This window comes from Drosophila grimshawi, unplaced genomic scaffold (genome assembly GCF_018153295.1).
Source record: "Drosophila grimshawi isolate 15287-2541.00 unplaced genomic scaffold, ASM1815329v1 contig_311, whole genome shotgun sequence".
In the NCBI taxonomy this organism is placed as follows: domain Eukaryota; kingdom Metazoa; phylum Arthropoda; class Insecta; order Diptera; family Drosophilidae; genus Drosophila; species Drosophila grimshawi.
Window position 1 is genome coordinate 6,829,011 of NW_025063098.1, and position 22,308 is coordinate 6,851,318.

General features: G+C 40.7%; 7 protein-coding genes across 10 annotated transcripts in view; 4 read left to right on the plus strand and 3 right to left on the minus strand.

Annotated features, from left to right (window-relative positions):
- Positions 1 to 3,501, minus strand: part of LOC6563030 (acetylcholinesterase) — a 42,153-nt gene extending 38,652 nt beyond the window's left edge. For 2 of the 4 annotated variants that reach the window (XM_032737321.1, XM_001990127.3), the window contains exon 1: positions 1,554 to 2,110. The gene's annotated coding sequence lies outside the window, so the exon portion shown is untranslated. Of the gene's footprint in view, positions 1 to 1,553; positions 2,111 to 3,480 lie in introns of those variants that run through there. The other 2 variants (XM_043215028.1, XM_032737320.2) reach the window with 2 other exon arrangements.
- Positions 3,502 to 4,106: 605 nt separating this feature from the next.
- LOC6563029 lies at positions 4,107 to 5,581 on the plus strand. Its single transcript, XM_001990126.2, has 3 exons — positions 4,107 to 4,178; positions 4,932 to 5,155; positions 5,404 to 5,581. The coding sequence occupies exons 2-3, from the start codon at positions 5,027 to 5,029 to the stop codon at positions 5,485 to 5,487; spliced, it is 213 nt and encodes a 70-aa protein (XP_001990162.1). The 5' UTR covers positions 4,107 to 4,178; positions 4,932 to 5,026; the 3' UTR covers positions 5,488 to 5,581.
- On the minus strand, positions 5,559 to 7,214 carry LOC6563028. The gene is made up of 2 exons (XM_001990125.3): positions 7,126 to 7,214; positions 5,559 to 7,055 (listed from the first exon to the last, which is right to left on the minus strand). Exons 1-2 carry the CDS (start codon positions 7,155 to 7,157, stop codon positions 5,825 to 5,827), a joined length of 1,263 nt encoding a protein of 420 aa, XP_001990161.1. The 5' UTR covers positions 7,158 to 7,214; the 3' UTR covers positions 5,559 to 5,824.
- Positions 7,215 to 7,281: 67 nt separating this feature from the next.
- On the minus strand, positions 7,282 to 8,934 carry LOC6564186. The gene is made up of 5 exons (XM_001990123.3): positions 8,674 to 8,934; positions 8,438 to 8,621; positions 7,893 to 8,372; positions 7,724 to 7,836; positions 7,282 to 7,659 (listed from the first exon to the last, which is right to left on the minus strand). Exons 1-4 carry the CDS (start codon positions 8,890 to 8,892, stop codon positions 7,790 to 7,792), a joined length of 930 nt encoding a protein of 309 aa, XP_001990159.2. The 5' UTR covers positions 8,893 to 8,934; the 3' UTR covers positions 7,282 to 7,659; positions 7,724 to 7,789.
- A 133-nt stretch (positions 8,935 to 9,067) lies between these two features.
- LOC6564185 (pyridoxal phosphate homeostasis protein) lies at positions 9,068 to 10,534 on the plus strand. The gene is made up of 5 exons (XM_001990122.2): positions 9,068 to 9,234; positions 9,304 to 9,516; positions 9,587 to 9,734; positions 9,800 to 10,041; positions 10,111 to 10,534. Exons 1-5 carry the CDS (start codon positions 9,142 to 9,144, stop codon positions 10,177 to 10,179), a joined length of 765 nt encoding a protein of 254 aa, XP_001990158.2. The 5' UTR covers positions 9,068 to 9,141; the 3' UTR covers positions 10,180 to 10,534.
- A 2,166-nt stretch (positions 10,535 to 12,700) lies between these two features.
- Positions 12,701 to 14,846, plus strand: LOC6564184 (myosin regulatory light chain 2). Its single transcript, XM_032737540.2, has 3 exons — positions 12,701 to 12,836; positions 13,524 to 13,763; positions 14,026 to 14,846. The coding sequence occupies exons 1-3, from the start codon at positions 12,834 to 12,836 to the stop codon at positions 14,446 to 14,448; spliced, it is 666 nt and encodes a 221-aa protein (XP_032593431.1). The 5' UTR covers positions 12,701 to 12,833; the 3' UTR covers positions 14,449 to 14,846.
- Positions 14,847 to 16,355: 1,509 nt separating this feature from the next.
- LOC6564183 lies at positions 16,356 to 22,173 on the plus strand. The gene is made up of 10 exons (XM_001990120.2): positions 16,356 to 16,686; positions 17,638 to 18,544; positions 18,603 to 19,158; positions 19,825 to 20,481; positions 20,542 to 20,825; positions 20,895 to 21,216; positions 21,278 to 21,362; positions 21,415 to 21,604; positions 21,670 to 21,950; positions 22,012 to 22,173. The coding sequence occupies exons 1-10, from the start codon at positions 16,602 to 16,604 to the stop codon at positions 22,134 to 22,136; spliced, it is 3,492 nt and encodes a 1,163-aa protein (XP_001990156.2). The 5' UTR covers positions 16,356 to 16,601; the 3' UTR covers positions 22,137 to 22,173.
- Positions 22,174 to 22,308: the final 135 nt, after the last annotated feature.

A 22,308-nucleotide genomic window follows, 5' to 3' on the forward strand; every position in this document is an offset into this window, starting at 1 on the left:
ATTTGAGGAGCGTCGTCAAAAAAATGTGTATAAATAATTAAGCTATGAAATTTTGCTTTGTCAATAAAAGGCAAAAGCAATTAAAAATATTTTTGATTTTCATTCATTTTACATAAAAAAAAAATAAAAAAGAAAAATGAATTACAATTTATTGGCATGCAGCAAATATGAAACATAAAAGCCAGCGAAACCTGAAATTCATTTAGGAAAACAGAATTTTTTTGTTTGCATCTCCGTGTGTGTATGTGTGTGGGGGTGATTGTGTTTGTGTGTGTGTGTGTGTGTGTGTGTGTGTGTGTATAGATTAATCTCAATTTAAAATGCAGTCGCCACACAAAATGGAAAATGGTATCAGCGTAAAACCAAACAAATCCGGCAAGCTGACCGCATGATGAACAGGGTCAGATGTTTGCATCTGTCATTGTTCTATGGAATATAAATAGGCCCCTGATTGCAGCTGAAACCCGAGTGGAACCACGCAGACTACAACTAGAACTAGTCGTAGAGCCTCAAACGAATTACACACGCAATCCCATGCGGCAACTAATCAGCGTTCAGTAATCAGCTAGATCATCATCATCATGATGATCATTGTTATGATATGATATATGTACATTTGTTAGACATATGTATAAAATTGTTGCTTTGTGTTGTTGGTTTAAGTGTGATAAATCGACAGTTGAATAAAGCGCAACTGTGGGCGAGCAATTTTATACACAGTTTAAAAAATATAACAAATATGTAGAAAATGTAAAATGAAATTCAGGCTAACTAAAAGCTCGGCACAGAAGGGGAAATGAGAGCAAATGTAGCCAAAACAGATGATGATGAACCAGTCGAAGCAGCAGAAGAAGAATAACTAAAAAATGTACTTCAACTGAAATAAAAAGTGTCTTTTCATCAGAATTTTAAATGTGGCGCGCTGTCAGAGTTGAAGTGTGTGTTTGTGTGTGTGTGTGTGAGTACAGGTGTGTGCGAGAGCCTACCGAGCGGAAGTTATGGAGGCTACGTGACAAAAAAATAATAATATATATACATACACATATAAATATATATGCATATATACATATATATATATGCATGTATCCTAAATTTCACTTTCGCTGCTGTCTGTTTTTTTTTTTTTTGTGGACAGGTAGGCAGGCAAGCACAAGCGGGCAGTCATTGAGGCAGCCAGCGACGACGCCGACGCCACTCGATAAACCACCAATACTTGCAGACTCCCATATTGTGTGTGTGTGTGTGTGTGTGTGTGTGTGCCTTACATATACATACATAATGGCAATGTGTATATAAACAGCCAAATTATGAATTTGTAGGACACTTTCACCTGTGTGTGTGTGTGCTTTTGTGTTTGTGTGTGCGTGCGTGCTGCAAAATGCTAAAGACTTTACGGATCAAGGAACTCATCAAAAATCGTTATATGTTAAAATCGGCAGCACAATAAATGGGCATTAATCACTCGGGGCAAATAGCAAACAAAACTTTTGATAATATTTAATTAATGTAATTTAATTTATTTAGTTAATCAATCAAAAGGGATTTCAACTTACCTTGGGCTTTGTGCGTTGCATACAAGATTGTTGGAACTGTTGGATTTATCTTCGAACTACATATCACTTTTTATGTATTTTGGTTTGTATGAATTTCTATTATTATTCTTATTAGGTGTTGTTTATTTTTTACTTGGCATTTATTGTTGCACGAATGCACTGCAGTCAGTTGGGGGGAAAACTATACTGCCACAAAAATTGGAATTCCATCAGGATGCCAAATCGAGCTCACACAGATACACAAACTTCTGGTCGGTCCTTATGCCATATGCCGCATATGTCTCTGTGTGTTTGAGTGTATGTGTGTGTGTGTGTGTGTGTATTCGTGTAGTTGTGTATGTGTGCGTGTTTGTTTATGTAAATTGGGTATATGTCGAAAAACACTTATTTGGAATTTTACTTATGTACTGTCTTATGTTTTTTTTTTGTGGTTTTTTCTTTTTGTTATAAATTCTATTTTTTCTTTTTGCGCACTGAAATCTGCCGTCGATTCGCCGCTGAGTTGCAGTTGCTCGCAGAGCTTCTGTTCGTTACACGACGATGTCTCTAGCTAAACTAAAGTGAAAAACCATCGCAATGCGTACTTTAAACTGTGCTACAAAACATACGGACTGCGTACGACCTGCCCTCGGCTTTCCACTCTCTCTCTCTCTCTCTCTCTCTCTGCGTCGCTACCGCTCTCTTTTTCATCTGAAATTGCAAATCCTGCACAGTGTCCGTCATCATTTTTAACATTATCTTATCATTTATCTAACCTTTTTTTTAGTGAATGCCACAAATCACACCCTTTTACTTTGAATGTTCAATTTAAAATATGATAAAAATATATTATGTACAATTTTATTATTTGAAATAAGATATATCTTATAAATTATATATAATATTAAATTTTATTTACATATAATTAATCAAATCGTAACTTTAAAATAACATATGAATAAAATAATATTGAAATAAAGAAAAGATTTCATTTAACATAAGTTAGTCAGTCCCACTGTGACTAACTGTCTGCTCGTTATCTTCGTGCCTGCCTGCTAGGAGCGCTTCGTCGCAAGAGTTTCTATATGGCTTTCGCTGTGCTCGCCGTATAACTGTTATACGTCAAGTCGTTGCGCTGTTTCCGCCGCCATCGCAACGCCTTTCTGTATTATGGCCAAGAAGCTTTTTTTCGCATGCTCTCTTTTTTTGTGTTTGTTGTTTGTTTTTGTTTTTGTTGGCAACTTTTGGCACTCGTCGCCGCTTCGCTCTTTGCCCCTCAAATTTTGCGGCTTTTGCTGCTGCTCTTATTGTTGTTTTTGGTTTCGGTACTGCGTCTGCTTTGCGCCCAACAAAATTTCATTATCTCTAGTGGCCGTTTGTTTATTTATTTGTCAAGCATTTTATTTTCGGGCAGGTGGGGCAACCCCGCCCCCCTTTGCTGGATTTCTTTTTGTTGTATGTTGAGCAAATGTTGTCAAAGCTTTATCGCCAAACGCACACACACACACACATACTCATACAATTATTCAAAGCTGAACCAAATAATTTTAGTTTGACCAAATTTCGCCCGCATTTCGACCACTGTGCGGCCCCCAAAAATCGATCGCACGTTCTTCGGTTGTATTACACACACACACACATACACACACACGCATATGTACTTAAGTAAATACACACACGCTCTTAAATATACACACACATATACAAACACACACAGAAAGCGCTTTACACCTTTTCTTTTGCAAAACAGAAATCAGCAGCTTTTGCAGCTGTTTTTTATGCCGCTGATTTATGGTACACAAATTGTAAATTTCGTTTGTCAGCTGTTTTGCTTGTTTTTTTGATAACAGCAAACGATGAGGTGCGTTAAATGAAATTCAGTTACTGCAGCAGTTATATTTTTATATCTACTTTTGCTTTAGTTGCATCTTGTATCGAATCAACAAACCAAAACTAAATCCTGACAAAATGCCGCACACAACGCGAGAGACGAGGAGACGACGACGACGACTCACGACAGAATGACGAACGGCAGAAGTAACGGTCAACAACAACAGCTGCAAATTCGCGGGATAGACACAACAACAACAAAAGCTTTCGCCTGCAGCTGTGTCGGAAAACTTACGCTGTTATGCATTTGATGTATAACAGTTCTTATGCTTGCAGCTGTCAAAAGCTTTTAGTTCAACTAAAAGCTGCAGCTAGAGCTGGAAATGGTCAAAGCTGTGCATGAAGCTAAGACGAACTTCATGCTAACGGAAATCAAATAAATTTTAATAAAACCATAATTACCAGCGGCTTATAGTTTCATAAAAATTGAGAAAAAAATAAATTGAATCGCACGAGTAATACATTTTTAAAGCGATAATAAAAATCAGTGTATTGTGACCCATTTGAAAATCAGAGCTTTGATCCATGCGCTGCAATTGTGAACTGGTAAGCTTTTATGCTCCTCAAGCTCCTATTCGCATGAATTGTGTCTAGCATACTTTTGGGCTGAGGCAAACTTTCAAAAGCGAACAGCTGGCAACATTGTTTTGAACTTAGTCAAAACTTGTTGCGCCAGTTTGATTCAGTTGTCGCGTGCATCTCGTCGCATTCGAACGTCACATTGTCCCGCCCATAACCTGTGCACTATTTACAAAGGTGGGTCTTCTGCTTTCTACAAACGCTGTTGTTGTAAATCGCATTACTTTGGCGTAGGCGCGCATTAAAATTTATTTATAAATGCTACTACAAAACGAGCACAGATTACCGCACTGATATTATTAGTAACAACTTAACAATATGCAATCGCAATAAATTATATTACATTTTTTGTTTACGCCCAAACGATGGCATCATTTTCAAAATCAGGCGTGGCCCTGGAAAGCATTCAATTTGCATAGTTTCGAGTGAGGATCAACAAAAAAAAAATATAAACAAAAAGCCCGTAAAACAAAATAAAAACAATTCAGTGTCAAAACAACAACATTAGATACGTCATCAGGCCATCCACTTTGCCTTGTTTTTCCAAATTAAAAACATATTTAATTAGCAACACTTAAAAATCGTGCATCGAAACCTGAATACTCTGTCATCATTCAACTGTCTCAAAAATCAAACACTCATTTTCAGCTCTGTAACACAAACAACACTCGACAACACTTTATTAGCTCAACTTTTTATATATACATTTCAGTTTAAGTCAGCTTGTAGAAAATCACAATGCCAAATTGATCGTTTTCATGTTTGTCACGCATTTTTCAAAGCCAAAAATCAGCGTCAAAAGTGAAATTTAATAATAAAAAATAAATAAATAAAACCAGTGGATTTTCAAACTGGGCGCGTTTACACATTCGTAGAGGCCTTGATGAGCCGCTAAAGACTTGTGAAAAAATATAATTTCTTATCTTGCAGTTGAGAATTCCAGCGAAACCAGCAAACAAACCGCAAACAAACCAGAGAAACACGGAAATAGGGAAACAGAGAAACAAACCGCTTTCTAGTTTAAAATGGGCAATCCGATTTGGTTCGTCTTCTGGCTGCTCGTCTTGTGGTTCGTCTCCCTGGTTGTGGCCTTCTTCTGCAGCTTCTTATACATTATCCTCTACACGCTTGTCGTCTGCATTCCGGGACTATCGGTAAGTGGGCAGGGCTTGTGCGGTGGGGGTCATAAAACATCATGATGACCTCATTACCACAATTTAGTTTGGTTCGCTTATCGCGACATGTAGATTCCCCGAGCATTACTCATTATGTTCGCCGCCCGTCTAAACCCCCGAGTCTTGTGATAACATGATAAAAATATATCAAACCTTTCATGTGCTCGACTATAAAAAAAAATTGTCTAACTAATCACGGACTGACTTGTATAATTCCATTATTTCAGGGCGTCTCCGATATACTGCTGCAAGGAGTGCAATTTCCGCATTATTGCGCCCAAGCCATGATGGACTGCAAGTCGCTGTGCTAGAATAAATCAAATTCTAGTTTTAAGTGTAAAATTCGTAAATGTTCAATGAATCGCTGATAATTGTCTTTTATAAATTGTAATTATTATTTAATAATTGTAAATCGTCTTTTACTTATAATTAATTGCTAACCGCAGACAACTGGCGCTGGCAATGAATGCAGTGTGTGTATGTGTGTGTCTGTGTGTGTATGTGTGTGTGTGTGTGGAGAGCCTAATACTAAATGAAAATCAATATTAACACAATAAATTTTGCTATGTAATCTCTGTGGCGCTATTTTAGATGATAAGAGTATGATTTGAACTGATTCCACGATGACTAACGCCGTCAAAGCCGCGTTCATTTGGTAGTCGAGGCAACCGTTTCAATCTGCTGACTGCTACCAGCTGCATCCAGCACAGATGCTGCTGCTGCTGCCGCCGCCGCTCCACCTGCTCCCGTTCCCGGTCCCGCTACTGAGCCTGCTGCTGCTGCTGTAGCTCCAGGATCGGCAGGATTCGCTGAGGTTGACGGGGGCGCTTCGCGTTCGTTGATGGCTCGCAGTTCGAGTTCACCGATTAGTTGCATGACGCGTATTTTGCCCTCGGTGGCCAGCTTGGGCGGCAGTCCCTTGACCGTGGCGCATATGCTGTCGAAGAAGAGATCGAACGAGTCGCGTGGCGCCGACTCCAATGAGGTAAGATGATGATGGTGCTGCAGCTGATATGACTGCAACTGCCTGCCGCCTGCCACATATGACGACAACTGCTGCTGCTGGCGTTGCGAGGAAGAATAACAGCCGGAGGCAATGGGTGTTATGGTCGCCTTCGAGGTGATCTCGTGCGTCTGGGCGGGACTTTGGGATGTGCCGGCCGACTTGTTCAGCGGTGCGGTCACCTTCTTAATGGTGATGCGGCAGGGTTGGGGCACTGTCGCCGGCTGACACTGGGTTGCCAATTGGCCAGCTGGCGTTAGCTGAGCGTGTGGAAACTCATTGATGGTCACCTGCAGCGGCAGGTAATCCAACATACCCGAGTGTTGCGAGTCTGTTTCCGAGACGCGACGCTTGCAATCTGGCTCGTATTCGGCATCCAAGTCGGCATCGTCTGTATCGCCATCCGCTTCCACGTCTGCGTCGGCTTCCCCAGCCCCATTGCCAGCCCCATCTTCTGCCTCTTCATCGTCATCGTCGTCGTCGTCATCAGCCTCATTCTCTCCGTCAGCCCCGTCGTCTGCCTCCTCCACCTTGCATAAGCTACCGGCTGAGGCAAATTGAAGCACGGGCAACAGACTCTCATCATCGTCATTTAGCTCCCACTTCACTGCGCCGGCAACCGTATCCAGCTGCCCCTTGGACACCTCCTTGCGCTGGGCATTCTCCGAATGTTTGATGCTGCCCTCGTGCTTGCCCAGATCCGAACGTTTCGCGCTCAGCCTGCACTCGCAAATGGCGCAGAACACAAAGTGTGGATCCGTTTCATCGAGTATTATCCACGGATATAGCGATTGATATTCCGGCTTTGTTTTCGGCCGGGGATATTTCAGCTGGGCGCATGGCCTGCGTGGTCTGTACTCCGAGCGCAATGCATCTCTGTGGTAAGGATTGAATCTTGATATAATCTCCGTGTGTGAATGGTGCATTAAATCCATTAACTACTTACAGTTTTTCCTGGGTTAGTTGCAAATTCGACATTTATTGATGCTTACAACAAATATAAACAACTTCGGTTCAGTGTGACCGCATCTGCGTAATGCAAAAAATCCCACTAAAAAATACCCACAGCATTTGAAATAAAGAAACTGCAAATGTTAACGAATCGTGACTGTTTACGAATTAAATTTATTAATTTGTATCCTCGAACATAATCATGAGTAACTATAAATTTGTATATCAATCATATATTTTATTACAATTTTGCTCTCTCCTGGAGTTGCCATAGTATAAGGATATTTTTCGGAGGGACTACTTGGCAGTTTATGGCTTATTTATCTCCTCGTCACTATCTTTAGGTGTCATCACTTGTTTCTTTTCACTCTTAGCCGCTTTTTCAGTTACCAAATTCTCACTGCTGCTGTCATAGACCATCTCGATAACGTATGGATAACTGCCACTGGCTTTGATAGCTGTTGTCGTTGTCTCATTTTCAGGTTGGCCATCAGAAGACTTTTCATCCTCATCATCACAATCACATTGGCTATGAAAAATATTATAAAAAATATAGAAAAATATATGAAACTTAAGGGATTTCAAAGACAAACCTCGGTTTAAGACTCAGCGTTTCCGAATCCTTATTGCAAGGCGTTTCCACATTGACTTTATCCATATCATAGACCCCAACGATTTAATTTGAACTTATTGAAACTGATAAAATCTGAAATGATTTTATTCGTTACTATTTTTATTGTATGTATTATTTTTTTTATTTACCTGATCGTCTTTTTGCTCCTCTATAATCGGTGTTGTTGTGCGACGTGTCGGCACCGCCGGAACGATCAGCGGTTCCTGGGATATGACGAGTCCTGCGCGAATCGTTCGCATTCTGTCTGCCTTGTGGAGCGGATCTGTTGTCAGCGAAACGTCGATTCTTCTGTTGTCTAGCCTCCTCGGATGGGGCTGGCAATCGCCTCGATCTCGGATCTTCCCGCTGAATTGAGTATCGCTGATGCTCCGTGGCAGTCCCTGGACGATATAATCGATACTCGTTCGCAATCATTCTACGAAAGAGTTGGTTATCCCGCTCCATTGGATGGCGTTTGTATTCGTCAAATTGATTGGGAAACTGTCGCCGATGTGGTCGAAAATTGGCACTTGAGGCCTGATATCCAATGGGTGTAGCATTTCCAGATCGACTAGGGCTCCGTCGGCTTGGTGCAGCTGGTGTCGCTTCCTGCTCACTGGTCACCGAGCCTGCAAGCAAAGCTATTCCATTAGACAGCACCCGTTAAGCACCAGTGAAATATAGTTCCACAAACCTTGTAATGCATTTAGGCTTTCATTGTTTCCGAATGGTGGAAATAGGGCGGATGTGCGGGCATCTCGATTATTAGTGTTAAGTGATTCATAAAGCGGTCCGTAGCCAGGGCTAAAGCCAGAGTGGTACGTCATCGGGCTATTAACCGCCAGAGATTGTCGTACTTCCGGAAACCAGGTATCCCACTGCAAATAAAGCCGTGTTTTATTTCTGTATTTTGGAAAAACACTTACTTACCATGTAAAATATAGCATAGCCTATTAGGCAGGCCAACAAAAGGACTGCGGTGAATTTTGTGAACTGCAGCAGGACGAATAATAATAAACCTCCTGCAACCTCAACGTGATGGACACCCACCAGCTCCAGGGTCTGCCGTATCTCGGCAAATCCTATGGATTGTAAAAAGCGCAGAGCGGCACTTAGGCCATCGCAGCCGCACTGGAACAACTCATCCATTCTGTGAACTGAGGAAATTATGTTATTGTTGTCTGTTGTTGATCAAATGAAAACATGCTTTAGCAACATGACATTCAAATTAAGTTCATAAAATACTAAATAAATACTAGATTAAAAATACTGCACATTTGTAATCGAGCGATACAAGCCAAATGTTATCGATGTTAACTATTGGTAATCAGATGTTTCGCAGGGAATAGCAAATATAACAAACATAAGATAAATTAACGACTAAAGAATAGTAGTTAAATGCTGCGTCACACAATGGCCGAATTCGACGTAAATGCAGGCCTGCAACTCGTACTGAAGCGCATCGAGACAGTGTTGGCGAGTCGCCCAAAGGTGACTTTCATCTGCACTTGATTCAATTGTTATCTGCTGCTTAATAGATGTTTACTCCACTCTTATCAGGAAATCAAGGCTGGCAAGCCACTTCTGGTAGCTGTTAGCAAAACCAAACCAGCTGAAAGTGTGATCGAGGCATACAATGCCGGTCAGCGGCACTTTGGCGAGAACTATGTCCAGGAGCTGGTCGAGAAGAGTCAGCATCCGCAGATCTTGGCACAGTGTCCCGATATTAAATGGCATCTAATTGGCCACCTACAGGGTAACAAAATCAACAAAGTGCGTTGACAGCTTGGCTTCTGCAACAAACTCCCTTCTAACATCTCCCACCTCCATTTGATTTTTTTAGGTGCTGAAGCTACCCAATCTGCATATGATCCAAACTGTGGATAGTGAGAAATTGGCCGATAAACTTGATGCAGCCTGGTCGAAGCTGGAGCCTCCGCCAAGTGAGCCACTACGTATCCTTGTGCAAGTCAATACCAGCGAGGAAGATGGTAAGAATAATAGCTCCAAGACGCATACACTAACCAAATTCATAATCACATCAATTGCTGTACAGTGAAGAGTGGCATTGATGCCAGCGCTGCGCCCTCCCTGTATCAATATATCAGCAGCAATCTGAAGCATTTACAGCCCGTGGGCATTATGACAATTGGCGCCTATGGCTTCGACTATAGCAACGGACCGAATCCGGACTTTGTCTCACTGATGGCGGTGCATGCGGACATATGCCAGGCCAACGCTCTGCCAGCCGAAGCGTTGCAGGTCTCAATGGGAATGTCCAATGACTATGACAGAGCGGTACGTAAGATGCGGTCAGTTGCTCTGGCCAAGCTATATTCATGATGCTTTGATGTTTTGCTCTTTCAGATCGAAATGGGCAGCACCATAGTGCGCGTTGGCACAGCTATTTTTGGACATCGTGCCTCGAAGGCATAGGCCCAAGGCAGCGAGTGAATTGCCAGAGGAATTTATACATAGCGCTCTCGTTGTGGGAATCTTACTCAATGTGGATTTCTGGCACAACATATGTATGTACAATGGCCTGCGATTAATACAGTTGCTTCTCAATGACGTCCATGCTGAGAATTGTTATTGGAAAAAAAAGCGATCGTGTGCACAGCAAAAAATGAAATTCTTCCAAGTTCGTTTATATACCATATATTGATATAGATAAATTGTTAGACACATAATATACATATAGTACATGCTCCTATGTATGCTGTAAGATAATGTATGCATTGGGCTCGTATATATTTAGAAAATCTTGAGATAAACAAATATTATATGCGTAGGTTGTTGTTTCCTTGCTACATATGTGATTCTTCTGGTACTATGTAGATATAAAGTAATATGTATATATATATATATATATTTGTTATAATATTGTTATTGTCATATTCCGAAATGAAATACATCAATTTATGGTTTATTTGTAAAATGAGGTTTCGATTTGGTTGAAGGTGTCAAATTTGCATCATTTTTGCCTTGAGAAATAGAATACGCTTTGAAATTAATTATTCTTTTGGCATTCTCTTGATTTTCTTCACTATTCTGCATTATTTTTAAAGCATTCATCCTGCAGTTGTTGGCTTATTCTTTTTTTTTTTTGGTTGGCCTGCAGCCAAAATGTCGCCTGGTTACATGCCAAATTTTAAAACACTTTGTGAATTCGATAAAAAAAAATCACTTTCAAAACAGCGAAAAGTTCAATTTCAATTATGAAGGCGCGATGATTTATCAATGCATTCTTACGCTAAAAAGACGACACTTTAAGGTCTTAAAAAAAACCAAACAAAATTGCGTATGTTTAAGAATTGATTTTCAGAAATTTGTTTAATTTAATTATGTATTTGGGAATTCGATACGCATATGGTAATTGAATACTAGGCTCAATTCTTTCATTAATAAAATAAGAAAAGTACGTAAGGAAATCAAAATCAGTGCAAAAATCATATAAAATTATAAATTAATATTTACACGGTTTGCTTTTGGCTGTATATGCAAGTGGATAAAATAATTGCTTATAGACTTCAAAATTTGCAAACATAAACCCAATTAAAATTATGTTTTGCATAACGCACTTCAACTATCTTCAGTATTCGTTATTTTTAATAATTTTAAATTGATAAAATATTTTTTGTGTAGAACAGTAAAAAATACATACAAATAATATAAATATTATAAAAGTCTGAATGACATGGACATATAATTATCTATTGATAGAATTAAGGTTTATGGGGTTCGAGTAGCATTATTAAATAAATATTTGGTGTACAAAATAAAGTTCTTTCCATACTCGATTTGAGTAACGTACTCAGTTTGATATGGATATGCCGTATAATGTTTCCGAGCAAAGCAAAAAATCTTCGCTGGTTCGCAAAAAAAAACATAAATTTATCGACTAATAGCAATTTGAATTACACATTCATTCATAGACTATATTCCATAAAAAAATCAATCGAATTCATTTGACAACCTTGTTTTGGCAGCGGTGGAGGTAGAATATAATTAACATTTGTATGCAAAGTTCATTTAACTTTAAAATGAACCGTAAAATAATCCATATTTTGTAAAGTTATGTAATGGTCATGGAAAATTATATTTAAGGAAAAAAAGTTTGAATTTTTTAAAATCAGATTTCGTTTTGTTATGTATGCGACACAAAATCTGTAGAAGCTCTATAAGCTTTGGAATTCTTTGCTCTCGCTTTATATTGCACAATATGCAAAACAATTTTAAAACAGAAAATGCCAGTCGTTGAAAATAGGCAAGGTAAGACACGAACATGCCCGTCGTGTATATAGCCTACAATTTGCATAGTATATATATATAAATATAAGTATATATATTCATATACTGTACAGCGCATATTGAATAGACTAAAGCACACATGTGTATTGTATATGTATTGGTGGATGTATACCAAGGGAAATGTAGGTGATTTCAAAGCAAGAGGACACTTTCGCACAGGCCTCAAGAGCAAAGATGAATAATACAAAACAAGATTTGAATAGTATGATTCTCAAAATGTATATAGTATAACAATCAGCAGGCAGCATAAGGCACAAGAATTTTTTCATATCACACCGAAATAAATTTGAACGTATATATGTATATATATATATATACATACATATGTCAGGCGTGAGAAATGTACAACAAGAACAAGTATATACGCCTTGCTCTGTCCGTTAAAATTAGAATTTGATTAGAAGAGCTAACGATGAGTAAACAATTCAAGCGACGGAGCTGGCTGGCCAATGGTTGAGGAGGAACCGCACCCCACTGTCCGCCTGGGCGGACCTCGCCTTGCAGATACTAAAAAAGGCAGCACGAATATTGCTGCAGAGGCAGACACAGATACAGCTACAGCGAAAGCGAAAAAACGAATGAACGCGAACCGAGCCGAGCCGATGGCAGCCGAAGGTGTGCTCGGTTTCGCCCATGTGGGGATCGCAAGCGGAAAGCGCATGAAGAAGAAACGGCCAAAAAGATCTTAAAACATCATTGTCTTGGCGATAAAATCAGCCAGAGATTCAGTGTGCTCTGACCGCTCGACTCGATTAGACAACACATCTAAGTTCAGCACCATGGTAAGGAGCCTCGGAATATACAGCAATCTATATCCATATGCATGGATCCATAAAGGACTCGCGTTATATATGTATATATATATATACCCTTAGATATATATATATATATATATATGTATATATTTGTGTGCAGTGAATTTGTTGCATTCTCAAGTTGTTCAATCGAAACTGAAACTCAATTGAAACATTGACATTAAAGTAAAAGTCTTAAAAGATCAAGTGATTTGTTAATAACCATCATAATATCGTGCTGACCTCAATGACTCACCTGTATGTGGATTATTGTGCCAGTTGTATATGAACATGTATCCAAATACATAGTTCAATAATGGAAACTATTTATAAATCTCGAGCAATTGTGTGAAAAGTTTTCATCATTTCGAAATACTCTCGTAACGCGTGAAATTCTATAAATGGATCGGTCGAAACGCATCGTCAATGTAATCTGATAGCTAGAGCGAAACGGAACGTTTCTCGTATAGATATAGCCGCTTACGTAATACGCATCGAGTATTTTTAGCCATCCAATTGGTATTGGAATCATTTCTTTCGAAACATTTTCCAAATAATTAATCAATCAAATTCACTGCGCAATGGTACAAAAAAAGGATGAATAATCAAATAAAGTTGACTGAGAATTGATTGACTTGAATATTTATACATTCGAAATGAATCCTTTTTTTCTAGGCGGATGAGAAGAAGAAGGTTAAGAAGAAGAAGACCAAGGAAGAGGGTGGTACTTCCGAAACCGCTTCCGAGGCAGTGTCTGAGGCAGCAACCCCCGCACCTGCTGCAACTCCTGCCCCAGCTTCTGCCACTGGTTCGAAGAGGGCGTCAGGCGGCTCTCGTGGCTCAAAGAAATCGAAGCGCGCCGGTTCCTCCGTGTTCTCTGTCTTCTCCCAGAAGCAGATTGCCGAATTCAAGGAAGTAAGTTTACCAAAAAAAAAAAAAAAAAAACCAAAAAAAAGGGAAACGGGAGCACCCTCAACCCAAAAAATATCCTGTGCCCAATCCAAAAAGCCTTAACCTTTGCCTGCACCTTTGCCATCCATGGGATGTATGTAAATGTAAATGTAAAGCGAAGGCGGCACTTTTGTCACAAAGTCACAAGACCAAAATCACCAACCACCTCTCTGTCTCTTTCTCTCTCTCTCTCTCTATCTCTTTCTGTGCGAATCTATGAATAAAGGCCTTCCAACTCATGGATGCCGACAAGGACGGTATTATTGGCAAGAACGATTTGCGCGCCGCCTTCGACTCTGTCGGCAAGATCGCCAATGACAAGGAGTTGGACTCCATGCTGAGCGAAGCGTCCGGTCCAATTAACTTCACCCAATTGCTGACCCTGTTCGCCAACCGTATGGCCACCTCTGGTGCCAACGATGAAGACGATGTTGTTATTGCTGCCTTCAAAACATTCGATAACGATGGTCTCATCGATGGTGATAAATTCCGCGAAATGCTCATGAGCTTCGGTGACAAATTCACCATGAAGGAAGTCGATGATGCCTTCGATCAGATGGTCATTGATGACAAGAACCAAATCGATACCGCATCCCTGGTTGAAATGCTCACCGGCAAGGGTGAAGAGGAGGAAGAGGAAGCCGCCTAAGCAGCAGCAGACCCGTACACATCCTAACTCTAACTCAGCATCCATATTACAGCCAAAAAAAAAAACTTACAAAAAACTTTTAAAATCGTCAAAAAAAAAAATAAACGTAATTAAAAGAAATGCTCGTTTTACATATGTAAATTTTAAATATTTATATAATCTCTTTTTGTTAACCAAAAACACCAACCAACCAAAAAACAAACAACACCATTTAATACTCTTAACTTCTTCAACAAACAAAAATCGAACTTGGTACAAGGACCAACATTTAATCCAAGTGCCAAGTTCCACGTATCATTTTAGGGATACTTTAATTTCAAAAATGTCAAAGCGCCATCTTGACAGCTAGTTTTCTAGTTGATTTACTATTAAATTTTACACGTAAAATTTATAAATAACTGAAATCTATTTTATTTAAAAACACTAAAAAAAAAAAAACGAAAGAAAAAAACCAACAAACAAAGAATATTTCATGTTTATTTTAATTCGCTGTTCGTTGAAGAACCACAGAGAAATCAAAAATAGATAGAAAGATGAGCAGCCACTGTGGTTTTCCACCACAGTCGCGTTCAGTGGGTAGCTAAATATACTAAAAATATACAACAATAGGTAGACTATTAGGCCTTGGCCCACATTTGTTAGTTATTTATTTCGCAGGTTAAGGAGAGAGAGACATACACAAAAGCAGAAGAAGAAAAGGAACAATTCGTTAATCGTTAATATTGTCAGAGTATCTTTTATCTGAGAGCCAAAATATTATATACATAAAATATATCATACCTGTCTAAACACACAATACACTACATATTATTATTAATATGCATATCTCTATCGTTCGTTAAACAATTTCAATATAACAAAATACAAAGTTATTGAGAGTTAGCCTAAAGAAAAGTTGCAAAACAAAAAACCAAAAAAACAATACCAAAGAAAAGTTCATTCACTCAAATTGTTTTTATGCGAATTTACATAACTTAACCAAATCACAAATTTTCTACTACTTACTATCAAAAAGTGTTTCTAGTTTATGCGTTCAAAAAGTATCGAAGAGTTATTAAAATGCAAAAGTTGATTTATTTTTAAAGAGTTCACGTTTATGTTTTCTAACAACGGAGGCGTCGTTACGCCGATCCACACATATATATATATCAATATATATATACATATATACATAGATCTAACATGTATACCAATACATACATATACTAGACCAAGTCAGAGCGTGCTCGAGTTGTTCAATTCGATGCAAATAGAGACCATATATCGTTATATATGTATGTATGTACATCATTTTTATATTTTTTTGAGAGCAAAGTATCTTCCCGCGAGGACAGAGGCAACTTGCCGGGTGCATCAGTACCAGAGAAGTGGAAAAAATAAATGAATAAATAAAAACAAACAAGATATGGGCAAATGATCAAGTAAATGAACAAAATATTTATATTAGTAGTATTTTGACATAAATGAATACACAAGAATCATTAGTACTTAAGCTTATTTCAAGAAGAAATAGCATCACTTTACATTACTTATGTACTACCAAATACCAATTACCAAAAACAATACCAATTCAATTCAACAAGTTGTTAAATGCAAGATCTTTACTTCAGTATAAATTAAGTTATATGGCAAAAAGAAAATACATAAAAAAATCTTTTTTTAACCCGGTCAGAAATATTACAAAAAAAAGGATAAAATGAAAAGAGAATTGTTTTTATATAACAATGATGATGAAGATGATATCGAAGACTTTGATGAAATAAACTAAAAGCGAGTCGTCTAAAAAAAAAAACAAATATAACTCTGTGTTTGATTAATTTGGTTGGTTGTTGGCCGGGTATAAGAGTCGCAGTATAAGAGTTAAGTTTGAGTCGGTTGCCAACTCAGCTGAGCGTAAAGCAAAACAAAAGCTCAGCTCCAGCGAAAACCAGTAAACAGAGCCAAACTCAACACAGTTGGCCAAAACGATCGTCGGCCTGGGCCTTCATGCGACCAGTTTTCAGTTGCCTTTCGACGTGTTGTGTTTTTTCCATTAGACGCACGCATGCGCTGTGAATTATGAAAGTGCTTGAATTTACTGTAAATACAACTATTTGGTAATTGGCTTATGGCTCAAAGTGCTGGAGGAAGTCAAAAGAAAGAATTCTAAGAATATGCCTCAAGGCACTCAGCTAACAGGCCCTGCAACGCAATTGCTATGCGTCATCTTGGCCTATGGAGTTGCCACACAAAGCGGCGGTAAGTACCAAGCCCTGAGTATATAATCAGGTATTGTTGTAAATGCGGAAACGCCTTCGATTCCCAGTCTTTGCTTGTTCATTGTATGCAAATCCAAATCCAAATCCAGAAAAAGCAGTTCACTTTGATTTTAGTTTATACTGCACGTAGGTGAAAATGAAAGTAAATCTGCAATCGACATCGCCATCACACCATTTGAGTCATCATCAATATACTCTGTTCCCAAAGAGACAAAGAGTATATTGGTCTTTTGCAATTGTCTTCTGTATAAGTTCCATCTTACTTGGAGACTTTATTAATGGATCTGCCACTCATTTGACGTATGTAATTAATTTGCCAGGCTCCAAGATATAAGCTATTTGGTGATAATACAAGATTTGGGTGACAAAGAAATATAAAAAATAAATTCTTACAATTTTACAGTCATATTCTCTTCCATCAAAAGAAGTTTTCAAATCGGTGGTCAGCTGATTAATAAAAAATAATATGTATAAATGTTAATAAAAATATCTACAAATTAATTTTTTCTCCTTATTTTATCAATCAAACTAAGACTATCAGTTAACTGATAATCTCATTTATCAAAGGTCTAATCATATTACAATTTTTCAACTCACCGTTTTCAAGTATAATAAATAATTGATTTATGATTGAAAAAAGTAAAACAAATTTCAGCAATTTTACAGCTATTATTTTAACCTAAATATTAACTTCGTATTCAGGTAATAGTTGGCAAATAACCGTCATCTATGTGTTTTTTTAATTATATTTTTTCAAGTCACGCTTTCAAAGCACTGTCATAAATTATGTTCGATGACAACAGACATTTAAGAGAGTGAAATTCCCATAATCACGCAGAGAATAGAGTATGGCGTAGTTGGTATCTGCCAAAAGCAAAGTTTTTACCTGTTTTTCAACTAATTTTGCTTTGCTTCTCTGCTTCGTAAACAGTTGCGGCACAGCACCTGATTGCATATCTCTCGCAGCATGGACTCCATGGCGAGATCACATTTCGACAGAGTGGTCCCGACCAGGTGGAGATTCAGTCGAACTTGGAGGCCACGCTGCAGTATCCGGATCAAGTGTGGAGCTGGGCGGTGCGACGCTTCCCCGTGGACTACACCAACATCGATCCCGAGGAGCGTTGCGAACTGGACCGACTGGGCGCCCAGGTGCTGAGCTTCGATGATGATCTGGAGTACTTGGTGTTGCCGGGCAATGAGACAGCGACCTGGCAGCACAAAATGCAGTTGATTGGCGATCGTGGCATCTGGGGCAAGTCGCTGGTGCTGACGGAAATCAATTCGAATGCTCGCATCTGTGCCACAATCACCACGGTGCAGAGTTCGCTGGAGCACATGGCTGAGGCACGATTCAATACGCCCATTGCGGGCTCCGTTTACTTTCGCTGGCTGGCACCGTCAGATGACGAGAGCGGTGACACCCTCATCTACTCGGATCTGTATCACATACAGGAGCAGCCGCCACCCGTTGAGGGTGAGGCAAGTCGCCCGTTTACGCAGCACCACTGGAAGATCTTTGTGACGGACATCTTCAAGCTGGATCATCATCGCAGCGAAGACAACTGCAACTTTCTGCAGCTAGTGTTCGATCCGCAGGGCAGCGGGTCGGGCAAGGGTATTGGCGACTTAGATGCACGTCTGGGCAGGATTGGTGTGGCGAAAAATGCCCTTCGCAAGGCACAGCGCAGCGTCTACAGGGATGCCAAACTGGCGTTGCTACCCTCCGATCTGACCATTCCACATCGCACACTCTACCTGGTGATCTACGACAATCAGCATCCGGACAACTACTTGGCCTGCACCAAGATCAGACACGTTCCAGCCTTGACATATAAGTTAGTCTCGTACGCTTTCCAAATGGAGTTCAAATCTAACTCCTTTGATTCCTTGTAGAACCTTCATCAATTCCGGCGGCGTTAAGGGCGAGGTCACGCTTACGCAGCGCTCCAAGTTCGATCCCACTTTCCTCAACTTCACCCTGTCCACGCCACACTCCCAGCATGTGAGTCGCAAGTTCGCCGAGGATGTGGCCGCCTTTCGCATCCATAGTCTGCCGCCAACGCCTCAACGCCTTGGCCAGGCCAATTACTGCGAGACAACGGGCGAGCTGCACAATCCGCGGGAGCTGCAGCAGGGCCATGTGCCGCCACCGGGCTATGGCACTCAGGAGCAGTACGCTCTGGGCGATCTCAGTGGCAAGCTGCAGGGTCGCAACAAGCAGTACTGGCATCAGTACGTCCTGCCCGGCACCAGCTCCGAGCTGAGCGGTCTCTACTGGGATCTCTTTCTGCCGCTGCAGGGTCGCCACAGCATCGCCCATCGCAGTCTGGTCATCTACACCTACAACCGCACCGATGTCCAGAATATAACCCAGAACATTTGGGGCTGCTCCGCGTTGAATCTGTATCAGCGCAATGGCATCTATCAGCAGACCATGTTTACGGCACAGGTGAGACAGTGTCTTAAATAAAACTGTAGACTTCACTATAAATTATAGAACTCTTAAAAAGTAATGGCTATTAAACAGATTTCCCTTAAATTGGTTGCTTCAACAGAGATCCGTTAAGCTTTTGAACTAAATACAAATTGAAAGGAACTCTTTAATTAATTACTGATAAGATTGAGATCACTTTTTAGAGGAGGAAAGGAACTCTATTTGAAGATCGCTGTAAAGTTTCTTTTAACCAAGTTTCTTAAAAATAACTTTTAAGTTGTGACTCTTGCTTTATTAAATCTATATTCGATGCAGGGAGTTCAAAATTGGTAAAAGGGATATAAAGGTTTTGTGTCAAAGTAAGTAAAGGCAGAAGCAAGAAAATCTGACTCCATCAAGTATACATATTCATGATCAGGATCAAGAGCCGAGTCAATCTAGCCATATCCCACCAACTGAGATCCTTTTCGTTTGTAAGAACAAAGGATCTCAGCGACTATAAGAACTGAGTTAGATACTTAAAATCAGCAGTAAAGTTCATTTTATTTAATCAAACGCAAATTTGATAGACCCCCTTCTATTATTAATAAGCTGTACAACTTTCATCACGATCGGATAAGAAACACCCTCCAGCATTCATAAGTAATACCTAAAACTAATGAGCTTTCCAACTGTATTTAGGTACTTTTTCGCTATCCGATAGTTGGGCGTGTCATTCTTCGGCAGGCTGCCGAGCAACCCTGGCAGGATACCACCGTTCTGTTTGAGTATCTGATCCAAGCGGATGGTTCCTCGCAGAACACCAGCTACGAGCATCGCTGGGCCATACACAGCAATCCGCCGGGCAAGGATTTCTATGACTGGCAGCAACGCTGCGTCTCAGCGGGTGCCGTCTATAATCCCTTCAAGGTGGAGTGGGGCAATCGGAGTGTCGATGATTTCTGTCAGGCCCAGTTGCCAGCTATGTGTCGGCTGGGAGCACTGGATGCCCGCCTGGGCAGACTGACAATAGCTGGGAGGAGGCGAGATGCCAGGGTGTTCAGTCGTCGCATGTTCAGCGATGGGAATCTACCGCTATCCGGTAGTCACAGCATACTGGGCAAGTCCCTGGTCATTTACGATGATAACGGACCCAAAGCGCGAGGCGAGCGACTCGCGTGCTCCAGTGTGATTGGTCACTATCGTCGCAAGGTGGTTGCCAAGGATTGGTATGCCAACGGAGATCCACTGACAGTCAGTGGCAAGATGGAGATCACCCAGCAGTCAGAGTATGATATCAGCAATGTGGAGGTTCAGCTGAAGGGGCTGCAGGACAACGGCGGTTATCACATTCACATGGTAGGGAAACAATTGCGTTACATGATTTATTTTCTTACTTAAACGCTTTGGCTTCCACAGACACCCGTTGAGGCCAATCTGGCGTTTCCCTGCGAGGCATCCACGCTCTACGGCCACTGGAATCCCTTCGACGTTAATCCGAAGTCCTCGCCTCCGCCCAAACGGGGCACTAGCGATCAGTATGAAATGGGCGATTTGAGTGGCAAGTTTGGACGCCTAAATGGACTCATGCAGTACGAGGACTCCTACAATGATACCTATCTGCCACTCTTCGGCTACAGCAGCATCATTGGACGCTCTGTGGTCATTCACAAGCAAGAGCGAAACGCTCGCTGGGCCTGCAGGTGATTAATCGACAATAGAATCAATCATAATAATTGATAATCTAATATAAATCTTCATCGCTATTCAAGCACCCTGGAGCGTGGTTATAGTCCGAGTGAGGCACGTGAGCTGCGTGCCATTGCCTCGTTTCATCATCCCACTGGATATGCCTATGGCTATATTAAGATGACGCAGTTAATCCACAACGATGGCAGTCAGTCGGAGACGGTGATTGAGGTGAAGCTCCGACATCCTGGCAAGAACGATCGCAACTCGACGCGCAACCACAACTGGCAGATATTTGTCAATCCGGTGGGTGTCGATGCCACCGTCAAGCCCACTATTACCCGCTGCGTGGCAGGTGGTTACGTCTGGAATCCCTACTACACACAGCTCGCAGATCCCTTGAATGTATGTATATATCTATTGTATAGATTAAACAGATTAATTATGGCTTTTATTTTGCGCTCAGCTTGATCTGTATGAACAGGAGTGTGGACCGGATAATCCACTGCGTTGCTATGTGGGCGATGTGGGTGCCAGATTGGGCACAATTGGTGAGTAACTGCACCACACTTGAGATAACTCAGCTAACATGAACGTCTCTAGATTTGGGTGGGGAGCGGGTGGTGCTCACTGATACCAATTTTCCGCTGGAGGCACCTGTTGGTGCAATTGGCCGTTCGATTGTCATCTTTGGACCGGAACATTCGCACGAGCGTTTCGCCTGTGCCAACATCGAACCGGATCACAATGTCATCAAATACATTAATCTACAGAAGCCGCCACGTTTTGTTGTGTAAGTTCAGTTGCTCTAATCCACCAGCTAGTTATAACTTAATCCAAAACGTTGCTCATTTCCAGCGCACAATTTTTGGAGGAGCTGCGTTCTGTGATGGGCATTCCGGAGTGGATGTTGGATGTGGATGCGCGCAAAACAAAGGAGCTGCACGGCGGCGCCTGCATCCAGATGATCATACACTTCAAGGGACCACTGGCGCACCGCTTGGAGCTGGACATGTCCCGGCTAATAGCAGCTGGTCGCCTCGAAGCACCCAGTCTCTATGTGCCCGGCTATGTGAACCAGAAGCGCAAGTCGACCATCTCGTATCGTACCTGCGGCGTCAGAGATCGTAATGAAAAGCGTAAGTGCATCTGGAGTAGATATTCAGGATTTGCTCTAATTTAAAATGTTCTCTCTCACAGGCACCAAAACCCTGAAGGGCAGTTTCTCATCTAGTTTAGCATCAACCCAGCCAAAGTCTTTCGTATTAGCTGTCACAGTCATCACTTTAGTTTGTAGCCAAATTTTTGTAAATACTTATTGTTAATAAATAGTTAAAGGGGCAATAAAGTCACATATTTGTACAAAAGGCAGAATTGTATTTTTGTAGCGTTAATCGAATACCAACCCATTAAATGGATCCCACTGTCAAGGCTTTGGCGAAATGAGGTGTTTCTTATGATTTTTTTTGTCAACAAATCTAATTATCTAGATCCACA

What these genes read in the sequence shown, in the direction of transcription:
- LOC6563029 (XM_001990126.2), top strand. Translation starts at nt 5,027, where the DNA reads ATGGGCAATCCGATTTGGTTCGTCTTCTGGCTGCTCGTCTTGTGGTTC. An exon ending in TCTGCATTCCGGGACTATCG is followed by an intron (nt 5,156 to 5,403) that starts GTAAGTGGGCAG and finishes CCATTATTTCAG; the next exon opens with GGCGTCTCCGATATACTGCT.
- LOC6563028 (XM_001990125.3), bottom strand. Translation starts at nt 7,157, where the DNA reads ATGTCGAATTTGCAACTAACCCAGGAAAAACT. An exon ending in CAACTAACCCAGGAAAAACT is followed by an intron (nt 7,056 to 7,125) that starts GTAAGTAGTTAA and finishes TCCTTACCACAG; the next exon opens with AGATGCATTGCGCTCGGAGT.
- LOC6564186 (XM_001990123.3), bottom strand. Translation starts at nt 8,892, where the DNA reads ATGGATGAGTTGTTCCAGTGCGGCTGCGATGGCCTAAGTGCCGCTCTG. An exon ending in GCTATGCTATATTTTACATG is followed by an intron (nt 8,622 to 8,673) that starts GTAAGTAAGTGT and finishes CTTTATTTGCAG; the next exon opens with TGGGATACCTGGTTTCCGGA. An exon ending in AGGAGCAAAAAGACGATCAG is followed by an intron (nt 7,837 to 7,892) that starts GTAAATAAAAAA and finishes AAATCATTTCAG; the next exon opens with ATTTTATCAGTTTCAATAAG.
- LOC6564185 (XM_001990122.2), top strand. Translation starts at nt 9,142, where the DNA reads ATGCTGCGTCACACAATGGCCGAATTCGACGTAAATGCAGGCCTGCAA. An exon ending in AGGGTAACAAAATCAACAAA is followed by an intron (nt 9,517 to 9,586) that starts GTGCGTTGACAG and finishes TGATTTTTTTAG; the next exon opens with GTGCTGAAGCTACCCAATCT. An exon ending in CCAATGACTATGACAGAGCG is followed by an intron (nt 10,042 to 10,110) that starts GTACGTAAGATG and finishes TTGCTCTTTCAG; the next exon opens with ATCGAAATGGGCAGCACCAT.
- LOC6564184 (XM_032737540.2), top strand. An exon ending in AGATTGCCGAATTCAAGGAA is followed by an intron (nt 13,764 to 14,025) that starts GTAAGTTTACCA and finishes CTATGAATAAAG; the next exon opens with GCCTTCCAACTCATGGATGC.
- LOC6564183 (XM_001990120.2), top strand. Translation starts at nt 16,602, where the DNA reads ATGCCTCAAGGCACTCAGCTAACAGGCCCTGCAACGCAATTGCTATGC. An exon ending in AGACCATGTTTACGGCACAG is followed by an intron (nt 19,159 to 19,824) that starts GTGAGACAGTGT and finishes AACTGTATTTAG; the next exon opens with GTACTTTTTCGCTATCCGAT. An exon ending in CAGAGATCGTAATGAAAAGC is followed by an intron (nt 21,951 to 22,011) that starts GTAAGTGCATCT and finishes TCTCTCTCACAG; the next exon opens with GCACCAAAACCCTGAAGGGC.